This window comes from Bufo bufo, chromosome 5, assembly GCF_905171765.1.
Source record: "Bufo bufo chromosome 5, aBufBuf1.1, whole genome shotgun sequence".
In the NCBI taxonomy this organism is placed as follows: Eukaryota; Metazoa; Chordata; class Amphibia; order Anura; family Bufonidae; genus Bufo; species Bufo bufo.
In genome coordinates, this window is record NC_053393.1 from 400108325 (window position 1) to 400125337 (window position 17013).

Here is a 17013-nt window from a genome sequence, read left to right on the forward strand (position 1 = left end):
GGCTGATGAGCCCAACCCTCAGTGAATGAATTCTTACATTTTTAACAATCAAAATCCGTAAATGATGCTCTCCTACTGTCTCCAATATTGCAAAATTTAAGTAGATCTAAAACTGAGTATTAAAAATATTGGGCCTCATTTAACAAAACTGTCTAAGGCTACTTTCACACTGGCGTTTCTGGGTCCGCTTGTGAGATCCATTTCAGGGCTCTCACAAGCGGCCCAAAATGGATCAGTTCAGCCCCAATGCATTCTGACTTGATAAGGATCCGTTCAGAATGCATCAATTTGGCTGCATTTGGTCTCCGTTGCGTTTTTTAGACAGTCACTAAAACGCAGCTTGCAGCGTTTTGGTGTCCGCCTGACGATGCGGAGCCAAACGGATCTGTCCTGATTTACAATGTAAGTCAATGGGAACTGATCCGTTTTTCACTGACACAATATGGTGCAATTGAAAACGGATCCGTCCCCCATTGACTTTTAATGTAAGTCAAGACAGATCCGTTTTGACTTTTTTTTGAATGAATAATGCAAACGGATCCGCTATGAACGGATACAAGCGTTTGCATTATCGGTGCGGATCCGTCTGTGCAGATACAAGACGGATCCGCAACTAACACAGGTGTGAAAGTAGCCTGACAGGAAAACTGTCTTAGTTGCCCATAGAAACCAATCAGAGGTCACCCTTCATTTTTTTCAGAACTCTTTAATAAATGAAAGGTGAGCTCTGATTGGTTGCCATGGACAGTTTTCCTATTAGACAGTTTTGATAAATGAGTTCCATGTGTCTTTATCGACAAATAAAAAAATAAAATGCCACAAGACATCACGTTTCGGGGTTAATACTCCTCAGGCCTTAAAAATAAGGCCATATAACAGATGGTACGCACATCTTATATAGTTCTGTGCGTAGAGAAGCCTGCCCAAATTGAGGTCACAGTGTATTGGGGTCATAAAACAAAATACATTAAAAATTGCAATATTCCTCCATACGTAACTCCATAATACCCATTCATCAAAGGAAGTACAAGGGAAAACACTTGCATACAGTTTTTTTTTTTTTTTTAAAGTAATTAGAGAATGCTTTTTCTCACAATGGTATTAATTACTTCTCGTCACCTATGTTTTTGCAATCATGGCTACATAAGAACAAATAAAATGATCTATACACCCGGTCTTCCCAGGAGGTCTTTCATGTAAGTACTGCCCGAGCCTGCTTAACCTCCGAGGTCGGAAGAGAACAGTCATGTCCAGGCTGGGGTGGCCGGTGAACTACATAAACTATTCCACAACTGCAAGCATAAGTCAATATCCAGTAGAGTGCTGTAAGAATATCTAAAAAAATGTGCGTGTGTGTGTGTGTATATATATATATATATATATATATATATATATATAAAATAACAAATATTACTGTATTTTTCGCTCTATAAGACGTACCTGACCTTAAGACACACCTAGGTTTTAACCCCTTAAGGACCTAGGACGTACCGGTACGCCCTATTTCCCGAGTCCTTAAGGACCTAGGACGTACCGGTACGCCCTATTTCCCGAGTCCTTAAGGACCGAGGACGTACCGGTACGTCCTGACTTAAAATCTGTATTCCGGCGCCCCAGGGGTTAATTGGAACGGGATTTCGGCTGAAATCATTCAGCCGGCATCCCGTAACAATGCAGGGGGGGGGTCATTTGACCCCCCCGTATCGGCGATCGCAGCAAACCGCAGGTCAATTCAGACCTGCGGTTTGCTGCGCTTTTTGCAGTTTCTGATCGCCGCGGTCCCTGACCGCGGGGATCAGAAACTTTAGAGTGGCTAAAATCATTATTTTTCACCCCCCCCTGCACCCCTGCACGATTTGATGCCGGCGGGTGGTGCGGGGGGGGGTGTCGCAGGCGGTGGGGGCGTTGCGGGAGGCGGGCGGTGCGGCAGGCGGGATCGCGATCCCCCGCCCGCCTCCCCATGAACGATCGTTGGCTTCTAGTGGGTATACCAGGGTGCCAGCACATTGCTGGCACCCTGGTATAAACGGCTGACATCTGTGAAGATGTCAGCCGTTTAACCCTTTCCATACCGCGGTCCGTACGGACCGCTGTATGGAAAAAGTTAACTGTCATCGGTCAGGGAGCTCCCTCCCTCTCCATCGGGGGGCTGCTGTGGCTTTGCAGCCCCCCGATGGAGAGGGAGAGAGCCCCCAGAGAGCCCCCCTCAGCCCCGTGCTTACCCTTCCCCGTCTGCGAAGTTCTGAGCAGACGGGGAGGGTTCCCATGGCAACAGGACGCCTGCTCAGGCGTCCTGCTGTCCATGGTGCTGAACAGATCTATGCTGAAAGCATAGATCTGTTCAGTGTAAGTAAAATACAGTACAGAACAATATATATTGTTCTGTACTGTATTATACAGACACCAGACCCACTGGATCTTCAAGAACCAAGTGGGTCTGGGTCACAAAAATGTAAAAAAAAGTGAAAAAAGTTAAGATAAAAAAAAAAACATTTATCACTGAATAAAAATTAAAAAAATAAAATAAACTACACATATTAGGTATCGCCGCGTCCGTAACGACCTGATCTATAAAATGGTCATGTTACTTTCCCCGCACGGTGAACGCCATAAAAATAAAAAAATAAAAACTATGAGAAAATTGAAATTTTGCCCACCTTACTTCCCAAAAAAAGTAATAAAAGTGATCAAAAAAGTCGCATGTACGCCAAAATAGTACCAATCAAACCGTCATCTCATCCCGCAAAAAATGAGACCCTACTCAAGATAATCGCCCAAAAGCTGAAAAAACTATGGCTCTTAGACTATGGAGACACTAAAACATGATTTTTTTTTTTCAAAAATGAACTCATTCTGTAAAACTTACATAAATAAAAAAAAAGTATACATATTAGGTATCGCCGCGTCCGTATCGACCGGCTCTATAAAAATATCACATGACCTAACCCCTCAGATGACCACCGTAAAAAAATAAAAATAAAAACAGTGTAAAAAAAGCCATTTTTTGCCATCTTACGTCACAAAAAGTGTAATAGCAAGCGATCAAAAAATCATATGCACCCCAAAATAGTGCCAATCAAACCGTCATCTCATCCCGCAAAAAATGAGACCCTACTCAAGATAATCGCCCAAAAACTGAAAAAACTATGGCTCTTAGAATATGGAGACACTAAAACATTTTTTTGGTTTTAAAAATGAAGTTATTGTATAAAACTTACATAAATAAAAAAAAATGTATACATATTAGGTATCGCCGCGTCCGCGACAACCTGCTCTATAAAAATACCACATAATCTAACCTGTCAGATGAATGTTGTAAATAACAAAAAAAAAAAACGTGCCAAAAAAGCTATTTCTTGTTACCTTGCTGCACAAAAAGTGTAATATAGAGCAACCAAAAATCATATGTACCCTAAACTAGTACCAACAAAACTGCCACCCTATCCCGTAGTTTCTAAAATGGGGTCACTTTTTTGGAGTTTCTACTCTAGGGGTGCATCAGGGGGGCTTCAAATGGGACATGGTGTCAAAAAAAACAGTCCAGCAAAACCTGCCTTCCAAAAACCGTATGGAATTCCTTTCCTTCTGCGCCCTGCCGTGTGCCCGTACAGCGGTTTACGACCACATATGGGGTGTTTCTGTAAACTACAGAATTAGGGCCATAAATATTGAGTTTTGTTTGGCTGTTAACCCTTGCTTTGTAACTGGAAAAAAAATATTAAAATGGAAAATCTGCCAAAAATGTGAAATTTTGAAATTGTGTCTCTATTTTCCATTAAATCTTGTGCAACACCTAAAGGGTTAACAAAGTTTGTAAAATCAGTTTTGAATAGCTTGAGGGGTGTAGTTTCTTAGATGGGGTCACTTTTATGGAGTTTCTACTCTAGGGGTGCATCAGGGGGGCTTCAAATGGGACATGGTGTCAAAAAACCAGTCCAGCAAAATCTGGCTTCCAAAAACCAAACCGCGCACCTTTCACTCTACGCCCTACTGTGTGCCCGTACAGTAGTTTACAGCCACATATGGGGTGTTTCTGTAAACGGCAGAGTCAGGGCAATAAAGATACAATCTTGTTTGGCTGTTAACCCTTGCTTTGTTAGTGGAAAAAATGGGTTAAAATTGAAAATTAGGCAAAAAAATGAAATTCTCAAATTTCATCCCCATTTGCCAATAACTCTTGTGCAACACCTAAAGGGTTAACGACGTATGTAAAATCAGTTTTGAATACCTTGAGGGGTGTAGTTTCTTAGATGGGGTCACTTTTAGGGAGTTTCTCCTCTTGGGGTGCATCAGGGGGCTTCAAATGGGACATGGTGTCAAAAAACCAGTCCATAAAAATCAGCCTTCCAAAAACCATATGGTGCACCTTTCACTCTACGCCCCGCTGTGTGGCCGTACAGTAGTTTACGGCCACATATGGGGTGTTTCTGTAAACGGCAGAGTCAGGGCAATAAAGATACAATCTTGTTTGGCTGTTAACCCTTGCTTTGTTAGTGGAAAAAATGGGTTAAAATTGAAAATTAGGCAAAAAAATGAAATTCTCAAATTTCATCCCCATTTGCCAATAACTCTTGTGCAACACCTAAAGGGTTAACGACGTATGTAAAATCAGTTTTGAATACCTTGAGGGGTGTAGTTTCTTAGATGGGGTCACTTTTAGGGAGTTTCTCCTCTTGGGGTGCATCAGGGGGCTTCAAATGGGACATGGTGTCAAAAAACCAGTCCATAAAAATCAGCCTTCCAAAAACCATATGGTGCACCTTTCACTCTACGCCCCGCTGTGTGGCCGTACAGTAGTTTACGGCCACATATTGGGTGTTTCTGTAAACGGCAGAGTCAGGGCAATAAAGATACAGTCTTGTTTGGCTGTTAACCCTTGGTTTGTTAGTGGAAAAAATGGGTTAAAATGAAAAATTTGACAAAAATATGAAATTCTCAAATTTCCTCCCCATTTGCCAATAACTCTTGTGCAACACCTAAAGGGTTAACAATGTATGCAAAATCAGTTTTGAATACCTTGAGGGGTGTAGTTTCTTAGATGGGGTCATTTTTGGGTGGTTTCTATTATGTAAGCCTCGCAAAGTGACTTCAGACCTGAACTGGTCGCTAAAAATTGAGTTTTTGTAAATTTCTGAAAAATTTCAAGATTTGCTTCTAAACTTCTAAGCCTTATAACATCCCCAAAAAATAAAATATCATTCCCAAAACAATTCAAGCATGAAGTAGACATATGGGGAATGTAAAGTCATCACAATTTTTGGGGGTATTACTATGTATTACAGAGGTAGAGAAACTGAAAATTTGAAATTTGCTAATTTTTCAAAATTTACGGTAAAAATTGTATTTTTTTATGCAAAAAAATTAACTTTTTTGACCCAATTTTAGCAGTGTCATGAAGTACAATATGTGACGAAAAAACAATCTCAGAACGGCCTGGGTAAGTCAAAGCGTTTTAAAGTTATGAGCACTTAAAGTGACACTGGTCAGATTTGCAAAAAATGGCCTGGTCCTTAAGGTGAAAATGAGCCTGGTCCTTAAGGTGAAAATGAGCCCGGTCCTTAAGGGGTTAAAGGAGGAAAATAATAAAAAAAAAAAATTCATCAGACCCTTCAAATCAGACTCTCAATCTTCATCAAACCTTAATTTTCATCAGAACTCAAATCAGACCCCCAGTCCTCACCAGGGCTCAGATCAGACCCCAATCTTCATTAAATCCCCAATTTTCAGCAGACCTTAGATCAGATTTCCAATCTTCCTCAGACCTTATGGCTGTATTACATTAAAAGATCAGGCAGACAATTGCCTGCCTGTCAGCGGAGGAGGCTGCTGCTATTACATGCAGCGATCTTCTCCAGAGTATGGGGAGGACCGATCGTTATGCCTTGGCTCGTCCCCATACTGACTAGTTGTTTGCCGGCAGCAGATCATAATTAGACAGCACGATTTGCTGCCAGATAAACTCATTGAGTAATTGGCGGCAGTATTACACGGCTAGATCATCGCTAATGAGTGTTACTACGACCGCTCGTAAGCGATGATCTGGCAGTGATTCTGTCAGTGTAACACCTCTCCTGCTCCGGTCGGCACCGCCAGTCAGCAGATCCAGAGCACTCTCCCTGGAGCGCTGCACTGAGACCTAACGTTGCACCGTATCAGATCATGCACTATGTCCAGACGCCGTACACAGCGCGGAACCAGCAGAATACCAGGGAGCAGTGAGTAAAACCAGCACCAGGGGCTCTTTATTCACCACTCCCTTGTCTTACTTTGTACTAATTAGCTATTCCATAATGGAAGCGCTCATTAGTATTTGTTTCATAAGATGTTTGTTTCCCTCCACTTTTGGGAGAGCAAAAAGGGCATCTTATGGAGCAAAAAATATGATAATTCTAGATTGGTTAAATTAAATCTATTCAGTGGAGCACATTCTCAGCTGATTCATTGAGGCCTAAGGGGATGAGGTTGTTTAACTTCGATGTCCAAAACATCTTCCTCCTCCTCAGGCTCTCAAAATGGTCAGGGACAGAAATTGAGTTCTGTTCAATAGGATAAACCTTAAATTCCCAAAAATAGCATTTGTGCATCAAGGTGGCGTGGCGTGACGGACTATGTTTGACCTAACCATTAGTGACATTTGATCTATGTTTATTTTTTCTTGTCCTCAGGGTCATAATTGTCCAGCCTACGTATTGTAATCCGCACCTACGCTCAATTACATGTACCACACAATCGGAGAAACACCTCCTCAGTTGTTTTTGCAGATCCCCCAGTTATACCATCTGCTCCATCTGCCTGTATTCCATCCACCTTAGTCTTTAGACAGAGCCTAGTAGAGGGTCCAGTCTTCACCAGGCCCCCGTACCTTAGGGGCTCCCATTTACATCTCTATCTTCATTATTACTACAAATACCAGTTCGACTAGATCTACTATGAGCCTTCCTGTTCCTCCACCCCTGAATCTGCCATAAGGTTTTGAAGAATGCCATACCTTTACCACACTCCCCCCCCCCCCCCCCCTTACTTTTTCAAGTCTGTCTGGAATGGATACGACCATTCAGTTTGCCATAGAGGATCACAATGTCATCATACAGTCATGTGAAAAAATTAGGACACCCTTTGAAAGCATGTGGTTTTTTGTAACATTTTTAATAAATGGTTATTTCATCTCCGTTTCAACAATACAGAGAGATTAAAGTAATCCAACTAAACAAAGAAAACTGAAGAAAAGTCTTTTCAAGATCTTCTGTAAATGTCATTCTACAAAAATGCCTATTCTAACTGAGGAAAAAGATAGGACACCCTCACATGTATTCCCTCTTAAATTGGCTCAGATCTCACACAGGTATATCACACCAGGTGCACATAATTAGTAGATCGTTACTCTGCATGTTGAATGAGGCTTGCCCTATTTAAACCTCAGACATTTAGTTTGGTGTGCTCCTGACTGTTGAAGTGAGAGTGAGCACCATGGTGAGAGCAAAAGAGCTGTCAGAGGACTTCAGAAAAAAGATTGTAGCAGCCTATGAGTCTGGGAAGGGATTTAAAAAGATCTCAAAAGATTTTGAAATCAGCCATTCCACTGTCCGGAAGATAGTCTACAAGTGGAGGGCTTTCAAAACAACTGCCAACATGCCCAGGACTGGTCGCCCCAGCAAGTTCACCCCAAGAGCAGACCGCAAGATGCTAAAAGAGGTATCCAAAAACCCTAAAGTGTCATCTCGAGAACTACAACAGGCTCTGGCTACTGTTGATGTAGAAGTACATGCCTCTACAATCAGAAAGAGACTGTACAAGTTTAACTTGCATGGGAGGTGTGCAAGGAGGAAACCTTTGCTTTCCAAGAGAAACATCGAGGCCAGACTGACATTTGCCAGCGATAAAGTTGACAAAGACCAGGACTTCTGGAATAATGTTCTTTGGACAGATGAGTCCAAAATTGAATTATTTGGACACAACAGCAGAGGACATGTTTGGCGTAAACCAAACACAGCATTCCAAGAAAAGAACCTCATACCAACTGTGAAGCATGGAGGTGGAAGTGTCATGGTTTGGGGCTGCTTTGCTGCAGCAGGACCTGGTCAGCTCACCATCATAGAATCCACGATGAATTCTACTGTGTATCAGAAGGTGCTTGAAGAACATGTGAGACCATCAGTTAGAAAATTAAAGCTGAAGCGGAACTGGACCATGCAACATGACAATGACCCAAAACATACTAGTAAATCAACCAAAGATTGGCTGAAAAAGAAGAAATGGAGAGTCCTGGAATGGCCAAGTCAAAGTCCAGATTTGAATCCCATTGAGATGCTGTGGGGTGACTTGAAAAGGGCTGTACGTGCAAGAAACCCCTCAAACATCTCACAGCTGAAAAAGTTCTGCATTGAGGAGTGGGGTAAAATTTCCTCAGACCGATGTCGAAGACTGGTAGATGGCTACAAGAACCGTCTCACTGCAGTTATTTCAGCCAAAGGAGGTAACACTCGCTATTAGGGGCAAGGGTGTCCTATCTTTTTCCTCAGTTAGAATAGGCATTTTTGTAGAATGACATTTACAGAAGATCTTGAAAAGACTTTTCTTCAGTTTTCTTTGTTTAGTCGGATTACTTTAATCTCTCTGTATTGTTGAAACGGAGATGAAATAACCATTTATTAAAAATGTTACAAAAAACCACATGCTTTCAAAGGGTGTCCTAATTTTTTCACAAGACTGTATATGGTAGCAGTACCACTGAGTTGGAGGTCACCCCTACTCAGTCAACACTGGCAATACTTTTGAATATGTCATTTAATTCAGTATATGATTCTCCAGTATTCCGTCAGGTGCCTTATGACCTATAAGTAAGAAAACAAATTCCATTACCAACTCCATCAGGTGCGATTCAGAATCTTTTTTTAGAGCTTCCCCCCACATTGACACCGGCCACTATGTTCTGGAGGAAAGAGGTCCTTTTATAGATCTGGACAACTCCACCCACTTACAAAAGAAAAAATGGCAAACAGTATTATCACCACTTTACCCCCAAAATGATACCCTACAAAGAGAGAAACACATAGGACAAAAGAGGGGGCAAGAACTAACATGGTGGCCCCTCCGGTAGTTATGTCCACTACACGGTGTCCCCTTCGGTAGTTACATGCCCCACACAGTACCCCCTCCAGTAGTTATGTGCTCCACACAGTGTCTCCTCTGGTAGTTATTAGTGTTGAGCGAATTTCATATTTTGAAATTCGTTCACACTTCGTTTGGTGGTAAAAGGTGAATTGCGTTATGGATTCTGTTAACACGGACCACAACGCAATTCTATGACGGAATGCCTTTAGAGGCATTCCGTTATTCATTCCGTCATAATAGAAGTCTATGGGCTGCAAAACAGATCCGTTCAGTTTCCGTTATGCAGGGGAGTCCTCTCCTGCATAATGAAAACAGGACGGATCCGTTATGCAGCCCATAGACTTCTATTATGACAGAATGCCTCTAAAGGCATTCCGTCATAGAATTGCGTTATGGTCCGTGGTAACGGAATCCATAACGCAATTCACCTTTTACCACCAAACGAAGTGTGAACTAATTTCATAAGCGGAAATTCGCTCATCTCTAGTAGTTATGTCCACCACACACTGCCCCTTCAGGTAGTAATGTCCAGCGTTTATCCAATCTTGAACAGGCATGTCTTTAGTCGTGTGTGTGTGTGTATATATATATATATATATATATATATATATATATGTGTGTATATATATATATATATACCTTACATGCACTTTTTAATTGTATTTATTACACACATTTTGTATGTTATGTAAATTTTATTTCATTTTACTGTGTATGTTTTTATAGGGGGTTATAGAAGCTATATAGAAGTATATCCCTTTTTGTTGTGAGCATGAGACATTAATTTGTACATTATTTGGTCACTATGGGTCGTTTATTCTCACAGCACTATGCTGAATATTGACTTGTACTTGCAGTTGTGGGAAAATTCATGTAGTCCACTGGCCACTCCAGCCTGGATATGTCCGATCTTGGAAGTGAAGCAGGGTTGGACTTAGCAGACCGCCTGGAATGACCGGATGCTATAGACGGTTTTATTTATTTGTTCTTATGTATCCAGTCCACATTTGCAAAAATCTAAGGTGACCCAGAAGTAATTAATACCATTGTGAGAAACAGTTCTCTATTTAATTAAATAAAAAGAAAAAACTGTATGCAAGTGTTTTTCCTAGAACTTCCTTTGATGAATGTGTATTATGCAGTTAGGGTACTTTCACACTTGCGGCATTTATTTTTTTCACATTTTTTGCGGTCTGAGCATGCGCAGACCGCAATGCTGGATCCATTTTGCCGGAACACTCGGGGCCGGATCCGACATTAATGCATGTCAATGGGAAAAAATGCCGGATCCGGCATTCCGGCAAGTGTTCCGGAATTTTAGACGGAGATAAAAACGCAGCATGCTGCGGTATTATCTCTGTCCTGAAAAGTCAAAAAGACTGAACTGAAGACATCCTGATGCATCCTGAACGGATTACTCTCCATTCAGAATGCATTAGGATAAAACTGATCAGTTATTTTCCGGTATTGAGCCCCTAGGACGGAACTCCTATGCCGGAAAAGAATAACGCTAACGTGAAAGTACACTTACTTATGGTGGAACGATGCAATTTTTTATGTTTATTATGCTTTCTGACTCCAAATTGAGCGATATAAGATATCTGTGTACTTTGTGTTATATGGCCTTATTTTTAGACCTGAGGAAGGGGTATTACCCCGAAGCACATTATCTTGTGGTATTTTGACGTTTTGTCGATAAAGACACTATTTCTTTTTTTATCAGATAATTTTTATTAAGCATATTTTTTAAAAACAAAGAAAGAAAAAAAAGATGACAGTTGTAAAAAAAACACAACAATCCAAAACATACAATCCCTCCCTCATTCCTCCCCCACAACTGACCCACTTCCCTCCCTTCCCACCGGTCTGTAAATCTAAGAATATTAATTAGTCATAGAAACATAGAATGTGTCGGCAGATAACCCTTTGGCCCATCTAGTCTGCCCAATATACTAAATACTATGAATAGCCCTTGGCCCTATCTTATATGAAGGATGGCCTTATGCCTATCCCATGCATGCTTAAACTCCTTCACTGTATTTGCAGCTACCACTTCTGCAGGAAGGCTATTCCATGCATCCACTACTCTCTCAGTAAAGTAATACTTCCTGATATTAGTTTTAAACCTTTGCCCCTCTAATTTAAAACGATGTCCTCTTGTAGCAGTTTTTCTTCTTTTAAATATTCTCTCCTCTTTTACCTTGTTGATTCCCTTTATGTATTTAAAAGTTTCTATCATATCCCCTCTGTCTCGTCTTTCTTCCAAGCTATACATGTTAAGGCCCTTTAACCTTTCCTGGTAAGTTTTATCCTGCAATCCATGTACCAGTTTAGTAGCTCTTCTCTGAACTCTCTCCAAAGTATCAATATCCTTCTGGAGATATGGTCTCCAGTACTGCGCACAATACTCCAAATGAGGTCTCACTAGTGCTCTGTAGAGCGGCATGAGCACCTCCCTCTTTTTACTGGTAATGCCTCTCCCTATACACCCAAGCATTCTGCTAGCATTTCCTGCTGCTCTATGACATTGTCTGCCTACCTTTAAGTCTTCTGAAATAATGAAAATCCCTTTCCTCAGATACTGAGGTTAGGACTGTATCACTGATTTTATATTCTGCTATTGGGTTTTTACGCCCCAGGTGCATTATCTTGCACTTATCAACATTAAATTTTAGTTGCTAGATTTTTGACCATTCCTCTAGTTTTCCTAAATCTTTTTCCATTTGGTGTATCCCTCCAGGAACATCAACCCTGTTACAAATCTTTGTGTCATCAGCAAAAAGACACACCTTACCATCGAGGCCTTCTGCAATTTCGCTGATAAAGATATTAAACAATATGGGTCCCAGAACAGATCCCTGAGGTACCCCACTGGTAACAAGACCTTGGTCTGAATATACTCCATTGCCTACAACCCTTTGTTGTCTGTCCCTCAGCCACTGCCTAATCTATTCAACAATATGGGAGTCCAAGCACAAAGACTGCAATTTATTGATAAGCTTTCTATGTGGGACAGTATCAAAAGCCTTACTAAAGTCTAGATAAGCGATGTCTACTGCACCTCCGCCATCTATTATTTTAGTCACCCAATCAAAAAAATCAATAAGATTAGTTTGACATGATCTCCCTGAAGTAAACCCATGCTGTTTTTCATCTTTCAATCCATGGGATTTTAGATGTTCCACAATCCTCTCCTTAAGTATGGTTTCCATTAATTTCCCCACTATTGATGTCAGGCTTACTGGCCTATAGTTGCCTGGTTCCTCCCTACTACCTTTCTTGTGAATGGGCACGACATTTGCTAATTTCCAATCTTCTGGGACGACTCCTGTTACCAGTGATTTGTTAAATAAATCTGTTAATGGTTTTGCTAGTTCACCGCTGAGCTCTTTTAATAGCTTTGGGTGTATCCCATCAGGCCCCTGTGACTTATTTGTATTAATTTAAGCCACCCCCGGGAGCCGGACCCTCCTCCTTCCAGCTCCCACCAGCTTCCCCTGCTGCAGGACCTGTATCACTCCATCGCTTGCCACTCCCCTCCTCCTTTCACCCCACAGGGAAGAAGCTGAACAGACTCAGCCGACTATGATGGGATCCGTTCAGTCCTTGCCTTCAAAGAGTTCTTTAATAAAGTTCAGTTTCTTGGCTCTGTGTAGTTCTTCGCTCGATTCCACTGCATTCATAGGTGTCACACACAACTGGACTCTTACATCACTCCTACTTCCTCAGCCCCTACTGACCAGAGATACACTGAGCATCTCCCACATTATAATACTCAGACTGCCATACATTGGCATTCACTTGTCCTGAAAGTTACTAACACTATCCCCATTAAGTCTAGACTCCAGTCAGTGCTTACCATCATTTTGCACCCCACTCTCACTTCAGATAGAGCCTCCTACTCCATCAACCCCATCAAGAGAAGGCTACATAATATGAAGACAATATTTTTATTACTGTCTGTATTCCTATATTGGAGACAGTGGGAGCATACCATGGATGTTCCGTCCGTGGGATTTCCCTATGCGTTACATCCAGATCAGAAAACAATGTCAGGTGAGCACCTTATCTTGAAGGCTTTGGGTAATTTCCTATTGTCTGATGTTACTATCTTAGTGAGCTTTGTGTCTGTTTTTGGATTTTTTGTCTCCATTTAGGACTGTGATATGTCCGGAGTGGATGATACCTACTTAGATATTATTACTGCTATACCCATCATTTTCTAATGTTGCAAAAATAAACTTTCATGTGTTTGTTTCTTTAGGAACGAAGTGTCCTCTTGCGTAAGTGGTATGACTTGATGATGCAGAATAAAGATGAGCTTGCTCAAATTATCACAGCAGAAAATGTAAGTCCACTTTTTAGTTTCCACATTGGGAGTTCTGTAGGCTGAGAGATTTGGACAATAAAAACCTTAGGTTCACTATTTAGAAGACTTATATAACAATATGCCATTTTACTCCCTGGAAAAAGGCGTACCAATACGCCTTAGACTTTTACCCCACATTCATCAGCACAGTGAGCGATGTGAACGGCACGGGCAGCGCAGCGATGCTGTCTGTGCCTGAATTAACCAATAGCAAAGCTCCGTACAGCAAGGAGCTTTGTTATTGGTTGGTATGAGCAAGCGATGGAGTGATACGGGTCCTGCAGCAGGGGAAGCTGGTGGGAGCTGGAAGGAGGAGGGGTGGCTGACAAGGAGAGCAGGGCGCACTGCCCAAGGACCCCGGGAAACATGATAGGGCCGCTGGAGAACTAAAGAGCTGCGGACTCGCCTGTAACTGGTCTGAGAGAAGAGCTGCCCCCGGGCCTGTGTTCCCCCGGCCGTGTTGTGGCAGTGAAAAGCTCTGCCTGTCACTGTTCAAGTAAGTGATTTCCCCCCTCCCCAGTCATGGTTTCGTCCAGTCTCCCAGTTCTCTGCACCCCCTCTGCTTCCTCGTGGTTCTGTCCACCTTGTTATCACCCCATAACTAGCACCCCCCTCTGGCTGCAGGATAATGAGGAGCGTAGTCTCTAAGTGTGTGCAGAATAATTATCATGAGGACGTGACCTACAGAAATAGAAGAAGGGGAGACACAAAATCTTATAGGATTCCCCCCCCCCCACCTAGTGACCCTGCTCCCCCCTCCTCCTGTCACCCCACTAGTGACCCTGCTTCTCCCTCCTCCTGTCACCCCACAGGGAAGAAGCTGAACAGACTCCGCCGACTATGATTAAATCCGTTCAGTTTCTGTTCGGGATCTGTCTTTATACCAGGCCAAAAAGTCCTGAATATAAGGCTTTTTTGTCTGGTGTTTCAACAGAATCTGCCACAGAGGCTCCAAACGCAGCCTCCAACGCAGATGTGGGCAAGTGTAGGCCTACTTATTATGTATTTGTATTACTGCAACTTTCGTACTCTTCCTCAGGTAAACAATACTCCTCAAAAATGGTCAGAGGAGTATTTTTACTCTTCTAGAAAAAATGTAGTGTGACCTCTGGTGACCATACACATTATATGAATGAGTTCAGACCATCTCATCGAGGGGACATCTGACCATCAAATGTGTAAGGGGTGCCACAACTCTCCCCGATGGCAGATATTGGGGGGAAAGATGGGGTGGGCATGTTGTATTTTAACATGCCAAATCCTTTCGTTCTCAAGAGAGATAAGCTGGTGGCAGAGGTGTTTGCTACTAGCTTGTTCCCCTTTCATTATTGAGAACACATGCACACTCAGCCAGGGGTTGGAAGGAATGGCTACCAGCCAACAGCTGTTGAACGTGTATGGACACCTTTAGAGTTCAATTACAGTGTGAATGTTCTCCTACATCACACTGCCTACTCAAACCACCATTGTTTGAGATTTGGCTCTGCATACTAAAGACAGGTGATATACTATCAGTGCCACCAGTCTATTTCTTCTTAAAGTGTAGCTGAGTTTTCAAAAAAAGTTTTCATAGTGGCTGTGCCTTTTTGTACTGTGGAGGAACACACATAACTGTGGAGGAACAGTTCTTTTTTGGGCTTCCCTAATGTCTCTTATAGCTACATTATTCCCTGCTTCAGCTGCACAGCAGGATGCATTTCACTCAGAAGCAGGGGGCGTCTCCCTTCTGTGGCATCTGCCAGCACTCCACTGCTGTGACATCCTTTCCATTACTTCCCAGCTTTGGTGTTTACAGAGCAGATAAGGAGGGGGAGATTACACTTTAAAACACACAGGAGGCTCCTGTAATCTTCAGAAGCAGTGTAGAAGACATTAGGCAGTGGTCTGCAAATTAGCTGGAAGTGAGACTCCTAGTGGCCATGACTTTACAGCTATTTTTCAGATAGATGCAGGTATATTTTTTAAATGAAAGGATTTAGAAATGTGTTAGTTACACCATTTTGTATTAAATGAAATGAAATGAAATTGTGTGAAAGTACAGAGACCCTTTGGCAGTATTGCAAAGTAGGCTTCACCCAGTCAGCATTCATGTTCCAGTCCTTTGTTTAATAGTTTAGTGATTATATCCAGGGGCTACTTCAGCTTTCTGAGTCTATCTTATATATCAAGCTTGCCTAGTGAACCATAGAAACATCCCTTACCAATAGGTAGACTTTAAACCATTAGTGACAGTGCACAGTTGTGGTTTACAACCTGGTGAGTTAAAGGGGTTATACAGAATGGTCCACGAAAAAGTAGCCCGCCTCCAATATCTCCAAATCAGACTGCCTAATGGTAAATCTGTCTTAGTTGCCCATGGCAACCAATCAGAGCTCAGCTTTCAGTTCCTACAGGGCTCTTAAAAAATTAAAGCTGAGCTTTGATTAGTTGCTATGGACAACTAAAACAGATTTACTATTGGGCAATCTGATTTGGAGATATTGGAGGCGGGCTACTTTTTCGTGGGCCACCCTATAGATACAGTGGATACTACTTGTACAATGTTCACATTTGCTAATTAAAACACTGCTAGAATGTGGTCATGATGAAATTACCTTGGGGCCACCTCGTTATACGGAAGACTTTGATGCACTAATACAAGCTATCCTGCTGTCTATATTCGCGCTAGTATGGGTCTGTTGGATTCCAGTGTGGAGTCAGTGTTTTGCTGGGTAAAATAGTGCTGCATGTCCACCATGTTTTTTGTCAGACTTGACAGAATCTGTAATAGAGCCTCCAACACGGATTTGAACAGTCTTATAGAGATAATGTATAGAGAAATATGAATAAACTATTTCCTTACACAACTTTTGCAGCATCCTCTAACAGGCAGCAAAGTTCTTGAACCGTTTCACGTTCCTTTGTGTCCACACTGTATGGTGATACTATTTAAGGGTCACTGAGTTTTGGTAAAAATGTTGATGTCATAGAGACATATGAAAAGATTTGATCAGTGGGTGTCTGAGCGCTGAGACCCCCACTGATCACTAGAACGAGGAGCGAGAAGCGCTCGCATATCGCTCTCTCTCTCCTTGCTGCACAAGACGCGCTCCATAGAGGTCTGGGGGCCTGTCTCAATCCCATCCTCTGCAGTGAAGATAGAGTAGGGTATATGTGCACTTCTCTCTCCTCATTCTAGTGATCGGTGGGGGTCTCAGTGCTCAGCATTTTGATATGTCTCTATGACTCTATGAAAGACTGGATTCGTTCATAACAGCACCATTAATACACATTTGTATCTTTCTTATAGGGAAAGCCTATGAAAGAAGCACTTGGAGAAATAGTCTATGCAGCAGGATTCCTCGAGTGGTTTTCTGAAGAGGCACGTCGCATTTATGGAGATATCATATCTGTGCCCATGAAAGACCGCCGAGCTTTAGTCCTCAAGCAACCTGTTGGAGTCGCCTCCATTATAACCCCGGTGAGAATATTAGAATTAATACACTGGTGTCATTTTGCCTACTAAACCATCATCTACTTGAAGTGAAGCTTTT

At 42.1% G+C, this 17013-nt stretch overlaps 1 protein-coding gene across 2 annotated transcripts in view; it reads left to right on the forward strand.

The window, feature by feature from the left end:
* The window catches only part of ALDH5A1 (aldehyde dehydrogenase 5 family member A1), a 35734-nt gene that overhangs the window by 6060 nt on the left and 12661 nt on the right, over positions 1-17013 (forward strand). For both annotated transcript variants that reach the window (XM_040432885.1, XM_040432884.1), the window contains exons 2-3: positions 13376-13459; positions 16770-16940. In XM_040432885.1, the coding sequence (XP_040288819.1) occupies positions 13412-13459; positions 16770-16940 (219 nt within the window). In that variant the 5' untranslated portion in view covers positions 13376-13411. The remainder of the gene's footprint in view (positions 1-13375; positions 13460-16769; positions 16941-17013) is intronic.